General features: G+C 46.5%; 1 protein-coding gene across 2 annotated transcripts; it reads left to right on the forward strand.

Moving 5' to 3' along the window:
* Nucleotides 1-1345: 1345 nt before the first annotated feature.
* LOC115551862 (caspase-3) lies at nucleotides 1346-7897 on the forward strand. 2 transcript variants are annotated; one of them, XM_030367439.1, is made up of 7 exons: nucleotides 1346-1485; nucleotides 1780-1857; nucleotides 2224-2372; nucleotides 2954-3082; nucleotides 3201-3376; nucleotides 5864-5978; nucleotides 6763-7897. In XM_030367439.1, exons 1-7 carry the CDS (start codon nucleotides 1403-1405, stop codon nucleotides 6990-6992), a joined length of 960 nt encoding a protein of 319 aa, XP_030223299.1. In that variant the 5' UTR covers nucleotides 1346-1402; the 3' UTR covers nucleotides 6993-7897. The 2 variants fall into 2 exon arrangements, with proteins under 2 accessions (XP_030223299.1, XP_030223300.1); XM_030367440.1 differs by having other exon boundaries at nucleotides 1423-1482; nucleotides 1779-1857.
* The last annotated feature ends 969 nt before the right edge of the window (nucleotides 7898-8866 follow it).

Here is an 8866-nt window from a genome sequence, read left to right on the forward strand (position 1 = left end):
CGAGGTGGTGAAGGGCGGTGGAGTGGTCCCCCTCCCAGTCGTATTCATTTGTGGTTTCTTTTTATTTGCTATAGGTAATCAACATGAGATTAAAGGTTGGAGCCTAGGCCATTGCAAATCATAGGCTAGATTCACCTGAAATTATTAAAATGGATGCGTACAATTTACCACATTGAATAATGTTTTTAGATTTATTTTTGACTTGGCCCCATGTTCTTAGGTGCGTGCTGGCACCACATGGGGTAAAAGGCATGATGATAGGACTACATGATATCTTTTAGACAATATGCAGAATCTTTTCACTTATGAATTAACATGGTCGGCTATTTTTTGCCAGCACGCAACCCTAGCCTTATTATGGGCAACCGTGTTCCCCTTGGCTGTAATTTGTATTTTGAATTTCTCGTATGAATTCATAATGATGCACTGCTCGTCTTGAGTGAAATACACCGCTCTTGCTCGAATCATTTTGCATAAGGGTGAGTCAAATGACGCGATAAACGCCCCTTTTATGTGAACGCGCATTGAACCTAAATATAACAAATCATATCAAATCAAATGAATTGGAAGCCTGTACAAAAGTTCACTCCGTCCATCCATCAAAATGCTACTCACATGGTTGACGCTAAACCAGCCACAGCAGGGACACGAGCAATACTAAGGTACAATGCCACACCTGCCTTAAATAAGGCCTTAATTAGGGGACTGGACCAATCTGGGGCTGCATTCAAGAGCACTACGCTTGACTAGGGTTTCTAGCCTGCTACACATGTCTTGATCCTACTCATGAGCAGGAAAGCAATTAATCATACCATTTATGTTGACGAATTAAAGAAAATGTATTTCGTGAAATACCTGTGTGCGTGTTTCAGAATGATTCAGACTACTCGCGAGGGCAACTAAATATCATCCCGCGGGCCTCAATTGGCCCCCGGGCCGCGAGATTGAGACCCCTGACTACAAGCTGTAGTCCAGACGTGGAGTAGTGGTTGACAGCCCAGGCTCATCTCTTAGAGCCTCAGGCTGCAATTCCTCTCAGACACCGTTTGACACCAAGCCATGTACATGTTCGCAAACAGGATTGAACCTTGTTTAAAAGATAGATTTTAAAGCAGGGCGAGTTGAAGAAAGATCATTGGTGATGATGTTCGGGGAGCCTTGGATTGCCTCAACAGATGCTGTGTGGTTAAACACACAACTACAAACGGAGACGTGATACAACAGAGATCGACACACCAACATTCATTCTCTCTACATTTATTTTAATTTTTAACAAATGTCTGCCAATACACGTGTAGACAGGGATGTTGGCTAAGAGCACATAGTGATGGCTCTGTTCCAACCAATCTTGTTCCTCCTAGCTCCGCCCTGTGATTGGTCAGTCGGTAGGCCCCATGGACCTATGAGGAACGGCCTAGTGAGCGTCTCCCTGTCTGAAGTTGAAGTCCCGTCCTTACATCTCCATCACCTTTGGTCGCGTACACGGTAGGTTAATTAACTTTTTAAAAAATATTTCGGGACATATTGTAAACTCATGTTAATCACTTACGTAGGATTATTTCGGATTTGAGCGTAAACTAGTTATTTGGGGATCAGTTGGCCGTTTCACTTTCACTTTGACGCCGCTTTTCTTAAACAGGAGTCTCGCTCCTGTGGTTTCAGGTCGCATTATTCAGCTCTACTGTCACCTTTAGAAACAAATTAACTATGGATGAGTTCCTTCTCCGTCATGTACCCGGCCGTGTATTAATGTTTAAGTGTAACTAACTCCATATATAGAATAATAACCATGTCAGAGAACCGTGGCGATGCAGAGGAGCGAGGAGACAGTGTGGACGCCAAATTCTGGTCTCACAGGTAATACCCTATTGGACCCTATTGAAGATACAGAGATAGTGCTTAATCCTCGCAGATAACTAATAACTGGACCCTAATGACGATCGATATATCACTAGTCGGTTATCGGCATTGCAGAGGAAATTCCTTTGCGAAGTCATGGTGCATGTTTATCACAGTGAGTAACGTAAGATAGAAACAGTACACAAGTACCCAAGCACACAGGACGTAACCCCAACAGAATAAACTACAGACACATAATATATTCTGCTACTCCCAGTAGAAAAAAAATGTAGAGGAGAGAATGAATTTTGGTGTGTTGATCTCTGTTGTACCACGTCCTCGTTTGTAGTTGTGTGTTTAACCACACGGCATCTGTGTGTTGAGGCAATCCAAGGCTCCCAACCCCCCTGACAAGGCGGGGCGAGAGGGAAAAGCTGGAGCTGGTTCCGCGGACGCCAACCGCTACAGAATGGACTACCCAAGCATCGGAACCTGTGTGATCATCAACAACATGAACTTCCATGAGAGCACGGGTAAAGCCCCCATTATGACTCCTCATACACAGACATCCCAAGACGTCCTTCCAAGGCCAGGTGCGATCCAGCGTTCACACCTGGCCTCTGAAGGACATTACTCTACTCATATTACTCTATTGAAGATATATAGCCTAATAGGCTAGTATTATAATATATTTTAGTTCAAATATTATCGTTTTTTCCAGGTTTGCTGTTAAATCTTATCAGAACCGAATAAGCAAAACCGAATTTATTAAGTGCTGAACATTGGTTTTGTATAACAAATAAGCTCATGTTTCTCAGCATAACTGAAATATTGACACATGTGGAATAGGGTAAGAGAATATCGGGTACTGAAATAACAGTAACAGTCATTTAAAGCAGAGATCTGTACTGATTTAGTCTTTTTGTGGTCGGTTTGTCTTTGCGTTATTAACACACATTTCCCCCAGTGGGGAGGAAATGTGTTACCTGCAACAACGTGTGATTGTGTGTGTGCTTGCTTGTGTCTGTGTGTGTGTGTGTGTGTGTGTGTGTGTGTGTGTGTATGTGTGTGTGTGTGTGTATGCGTGTGTATGTGTGCATACCTACCCATTCAGGCAAGGAAACCCGTGAGGGGACCAACTTGGATGCGCAGGCTGTGGAGAGCACCTTCCACGGTCTGGGCTACAAGATAAGAAGAGAAGATGACCGGACCGCGGGAGAGATGGAGGAGCTTCTCCGTACTGGTACAGGACGACATTGGTCGCTAAACTGGTCTGCACATCCCTGAGTTGCTGACCCTCCTGCATGGATGGAGAACAAGCATAAGTTAGCGTGAAAAAAATTGGTTTATTCCCCCCCCAGTGTCCCAGGAGGACCACAGTGGCTCCGCCTCCTTTGTGTGCGTGCTGCTGAGCCACGGCGATGAAGGGATCTTCTACGGGACGGACGCCTCCACCGAGCTCAAGACGCTGACCGGAATGTTCCGCGGCGACCGCTGCCAGACTCTGGTGGCCAAGCCCAAACTCTTCTTCATACAGGTGGGCTTTGAAGGACAGTATTATAACGCGTGGATTACTGCTGATGAGTGGGTTTATTTAGCGCACTGAGGGGCATGTTGTTCTTTCCTTTGTATGGTAATGGCTGGTAAAGCTAGTGTGGAGGGAGAATACTTATCCCAGCCCTATTTATACAGTATATTAAACAGCAAGCTAAAACAGTGCATCCTATTGATCATTCAACGGTACCGTTCCAAGCCCAAGCTATGGGACTCTAAACTAGTCCCTGTTAAGGAAGCTGGGGGTGCAGGCAGGCAGGTAGGACCCAAACGCAGACGGTATTGAGGGTAAACGGCACTTTATTCAGGCCTAAAGGCTAAGGCACAGGTATCGGGGAACTCGGGAGACAACTCGGAACTCGGGAGACAACAGGAAACTCGAAAGGGAACAAGGAACACGCAGGACTACAACCAACACTAACCACAGCAAACCACACACAAACCACAATGACAGCACACCGAACAAAGGAAAGACGAGGGCTTAAATAACAAACACAACGAGGAACAGCTGAGACACATTAGGGGAGGGAACAGTAATCAACACAGGAGGGAAAAACACAGGGAGACACCCACACCCTGACAGTACCCCCCCCTTAAGGGTCGACTCCCAGGCGACCCACGACAAACAAAAAACAAAGAAAGTCAAACCCAAAACGGGTGGGTGGAGGGGCGCCAGGAGGGGGGAATCAAAAAAAAATGGACTGCGGCAGAGCCGAGGGACGTCAGGCGGGCGTCCAGAAAACTACCCCAGGGCATGGCAGGGAGCCTCAGGCGGACGGCCTGGGGGGCAAGCAGAGGCAGAGTGAAGGCGGAACCCTTCAGGAGGCCGGCGGCAAGGACGATGAGGGCTCAGTCCCTCAGGAGACCTGCAGTGGCACAGAACCCCCTCAGAAGGCCGGCAGCGGTGAAGGCGGAACCCTTCAGGAGGCCGGCGAAGGCGAGGTAGAGGGCGGGTCCCCTTAAGAGGAAGGCCAGGTAGAGGGCGGGTCCCCTCAGGAGGCAGGCCAGGTAGAGGGCGGGTCCCCTCAGGAGGCAGGCCAGGTAGAGGGCGGGTCCCCTCAGGAGGCAGGCCAGGTAGAGGGCGGGTCCCCTCAGGAGGCAGGCCAGGTAGAGGGCGGGTCCCCTCAGGAGGCAGGCCAGGTAGAGGGCGGGTCCCCTCAGGAGGCAGGCCAGGTAGAGGGCGGGTCCCCTCAGGAGGCAGGCCAGGTAGAGGGCGGGTCCCCTCAGGAGGCAGGCCAGGTAGAGGGCGGGTCCCCTCTGGTGGACAGGGTAGAGGGCGGGTCCCCTCTTGTAGAAGGCCAGGCAGAGGGCGGGTCCCCTCTGGTAGAAGGCCAGGTAGGAACGGAGGGCGTGCCTCCCCTGGACGGTCTGGAGGGCGGACCCCCTCCGGCAGGAGCAGAGGCCGGTCCCCCTCTGGAAGGAGCAGGGGGCGGGCCCCCTCAGGCAGGAGCGGAGGCCGGTCCCCCTCTGGAAGGAGCAGGGGGCGGGCCCCCTCAGGCAGGAGCGGAGGGCGGACCACCTCAAGCAGGCGAAGAGGCCGGTCCCCCTCTGGAAGGCGAGGAGCGGGCTCAGGAACCGGACAGGGCTCGGGGACCGGAGTCAGTGCGGGAGCTGGAGTGCCAGGAGGAACCGGGTGGTACCCCAAACTCTCCCAGCGATCTATTGCCTTCATAATAAATAAATCCTCCCACTCACGGCTAACTTGATCATCCGCTGGGTCCATTGTCTTATTTATTTTGGCTATCAAATCCTCCAACTTACGGTCAAATTGCGCGTCCGCTGGGTCCCATCGTGACGGTGCTGTCATTCTGTTAAGGAAGCTGGGGGTGCAGGCAGGCAGGTAGGACCCAAACGCAGACGGTATTGAGGGTAAACGGCACTTTATTCAGGCCTAAAGGCTAAGGCACAGGTATCGGGGAACTCGGGAGACAACTCGGAACTCGGGAGACAACAGGAAACTCGAAAGGGAACAAGGAACACGGAACACGCAGGACTACAACCAACACTAACCACAGCAAACCACACACAAACCACAATGACAGCACACCGAACAAAGGAAAGACGAGGGCTTAAATAACAAACACAACGAGGAACAGCTGAGACACATTAGGGGAGGGAACAGTAATCAACACAGGAGGGAAAAACACAGGGAGACACCCACACCCTGACAGTCCCGCCTTATCTACACCTTATCTGAAGATTATAACTAGGTGCCCTTTAAGTGGTTTGTCTGTATTAGCTTGTTATTTGTCATGTTAAATGTAATGTCTTGTTTGTGTTCTAGTATGTATAGTATGCGATTTTTTGTTGTAGTATGTTACCTTTGTCCTGTTTTTTATGTATTATTAAACTTGTTGCCTTGAGTCTTTGCCAGGACTCCCTTGGAGAAGAAAAACTTTAACTCAGTGGGACTTTTCCTGGTTAAATAAAGGTTAAATAAAATAAATTAATGAATACAAAACTCTGCTAGGCATGTCATGGCACCTGTTTGGACGATGACACTCAGATGGACAGCTCCTGCGACGAATCATGGGATAGGATTCCCGTGGAGGCGGACTTCTTGTACGCCCACTCTACAGCTCCAGGTAATCAGTAGTCTCTGCTGTCTGAATCATGAGGCGATCAAATGCCATTCGTGGTCCTTTGGTCACAAACAACATACTGTATGTCCTACATTATGATCCTAACAATCTATTCATTATTTAATCATTACTGCCCATTTAATTGTAGTTATTGTGTAAAGACTTTTCCATACCAAATTGTTGTTGGCTCTGATATACGTGTGTCCAAACAAATACCTTTGCATCAGACAATTCAATGAAATCTATAACTATTATAGTTCAGTTCAGAGGCGTCGCTAGCAATTGAAAATATTCGGGTCTGTAGCCCAGAAGTCCTTTTAAGACGGAAAATTGGAAAATCGGGCTGATGAACATTCAATTGTAACGTAGTTTGAGAGGTAAAGGGATGACCAATCGTGACGTCTCTCCGGACGGCGCTGCAAGGAACTTTTTCTAAACACAATATTGTTATCCTGCATTGATAAGCCCTCCGGGGATTCTCCCGACTCTCCCGATTACCACTCCGCCACCGTGTGTGTGTGTGTGTGTGTGTGTGCATGCGTTATTTGATAGCCTGGTAATGGTTATACATTTACGATAATATTCATACTGGTTTAAATAATACATTTGATAGTATTTCCCATCTTTGCTGAATCTGATTATTATTATTATGATTATTATAATGATCTAGCCTGGGAACAATACGTCTGCGAGTTCATTTTTATTTGCTATAGCATATGCGTCTGCCTTTGGCTGAAGTGTAGTTAGTGTAAGTGTATTCAATGTCTCGTACATGATCTCCCACCAGGCAACTTATCTTGGAGGAACGAGGGCAAAGGCTCCTGGTTCATACAGGCGCTGTGCGAGATGCTGAAGGAACACAGCAATCAGCTGGAGTTGATGAAGATCATGACGCGGGTCAACCGCAAGGTGGCGCTGGATTTGGCGTCGTCCACCCACGATCATGAGACCAATGAGAAGGATCAGATGCCATCCATCACCACCTTGTTGACCAAGGAGTTCTACTTCCCTGGATAGTTGCCAACTGATGGAGTCTGTTTTAGAACCGTTAAAGTGATCGTATGGATTCAACTACTGGTGCTGAGGAAATTATTGGCTGTTTTTTTGTTTCTTCAGGTCTGTCCTGTCTGTGCTTGTGGTGGATGGGAGAAGCATTTGTTGCTGTTTTTGCGATCTATTTGATTGGAACTGGGGATCCTGTGCTTGCTTTGATATTCTTTACGTCTATGCCACAAGGTGCTCTGGAGATGAACACTTGTGGCCACATTTTAATCACTTATTTTACATAGAATTTCTAGATTATTTCAGAATGTATTGAATTATTTTACAGGAAAATGTGTATATTAATTTCACTCCTAAGTGAATGCAAGTCTTTTAAATATTAAACATTATTATGCTTGAGTAATAACGGTTTGTTGTTGCTGTATTAGGCTATATTTTTAAATTGCACTTTCAAGCAAAATTTAAATGTCAATTTGTTTATGAAAATACTAAATAAGAAGTAAACCAGAGTCATGCAGGACTCATCAGTCATTTCTCAAATAACGAGACCCCTAACCTTTTAGGATTTTCAACTAAAGTCCAGTTTGACACCAGTCCACGTACACGTTCGCAAACCAGCTTGAATCTGTTAGCAGCCCGGGGCCTGTAGTCCAGTCTGGAGCTGAGCCTAGAGGCCTTGCTGTTCAGGCAGGGAGATGAAATGCCCGATCCCCCAGGTGGTCCTCCAGAACACTGGTGTTGGTGCGTCTGATTGTCCTAGAAGTGAACTGCTTTGGCCTCCATTATGGAGGACTCCTGAACGTAGGATCTGTTACCAGGATGAATTGGGGAAGCCTTCGTCATCTCTGGAAAGAGACCGATGGACTACCTATTACCTATTATTTGAATGCATATGGATTTAATAAACCAAATAAAGATTTCTTTCCTAAAATTTTTGAAGGCACACTTGCAAACAGTTGTCACTTTGAACACAATTGCCTTACTAAAAATCCTTCAAGACTACTAGAATATTTTAGTGCCTTCATGTTGATTGAGGTCACAATGCCAACAGAATTATTTTAACCAAATATAAAAGTGTTAGGATTTCAGACAAACACAGATTAACAAAGGAAAATGTAATAGATTATAAATTCAGATAGTATCCAGTGATACAATATTTGTATTCCAAAAGTGTGAATGTAGAAGAGATACAGCGGTCCTCCCAGAATGTCCGCAGTCACTCTCATCCCCCAGTCTGATGAGTGGAAACAGGTCACTCATTTCCATGTAGAGGGAGCTTTGCATGCTCAGCTGAAACTAGGTTTCTGAGAGGGTTTAAAGCCCTCTGAGTTCTGCACCGCAGGACTCTGAGCTGTCACTCAACACCCCAGAAACCGTGGAAAGCATGACCTATCACCTCAGCCTCCTTTTCTGGACAGTGGTCTGTGGATCCGTAACAGGTTGGTTCATTCCATTCAATCAAAATGTGGACCACCCTTCTTTGTTTGCTTGTGTTTAGCGTGAAGATGCAGCAGTTTATCCATTTATATTACAGTTGATTGATATTGGTGGCTCCGTCACCATTGTCGATCAAAACATAATACAATTATATTTTCCCTTACGAAATAAAATTAATTACACATTAGGTCCGTTTTTTCCAAGCTTACTTGATTTGAAATCCACCCATATTATGATCTGCGTAAAAAACCATAGAGGCCAGAATAGGCCATGACTCTTGACATTTCACCGTTTTCAGCCGTGTTTGGTTATAATTGAGAAATTCAACAGGGTTTTCGAAAAGTTAGCATTAGTAGATTCTTCGAAAGTTTAATCTTCTGTGGTATTGTTATTTCGGGCTTTGTATGACTCAGAGAGTGGTAAATGTTCAACAGGTGGTTTATTCAGAGACA

The sequence above is a fragment of the Gadus morhua genome, chromosome 10 (genome assembly GCF_902167405.1).
Source record: "Gadus morhua chromosome 10, gadMor3.0, whole genome shotgun sequence".
NCBI classification, from domain to species: domain Eukaryota; kingdom Metazoa; phylum Chordata; class Actinopteri; order Gadiformes; family Gadidae; genus Gadus; species Gadus morhua.

Excerpts from the sequence above, each read along its gene's own strand:
- LOC115551862 (XM_030367439.1), top strand. The coding sequence starts at position 1,403 with ATGAGGAACGGCCTAGTGAGCGTCTCCCTGTCTGAAGTTGAAGTCCCG. Across the intron at positions 3,377-5,863 it reads CCAAACTCTTCTTCATACAG|GCATGTCATGGCACCTGTTT; the intron begins GTGGGCTTTGAA and ends AAACTCTGCTAG. Across the intron at positions 5,979-6,762 it reads CGCCCACTCTACAGCTCCAG|GCAACTTATCTTGGAGGAAC; the intron begins GTAATCAGTAGT and ends ATCTCCCACCAG.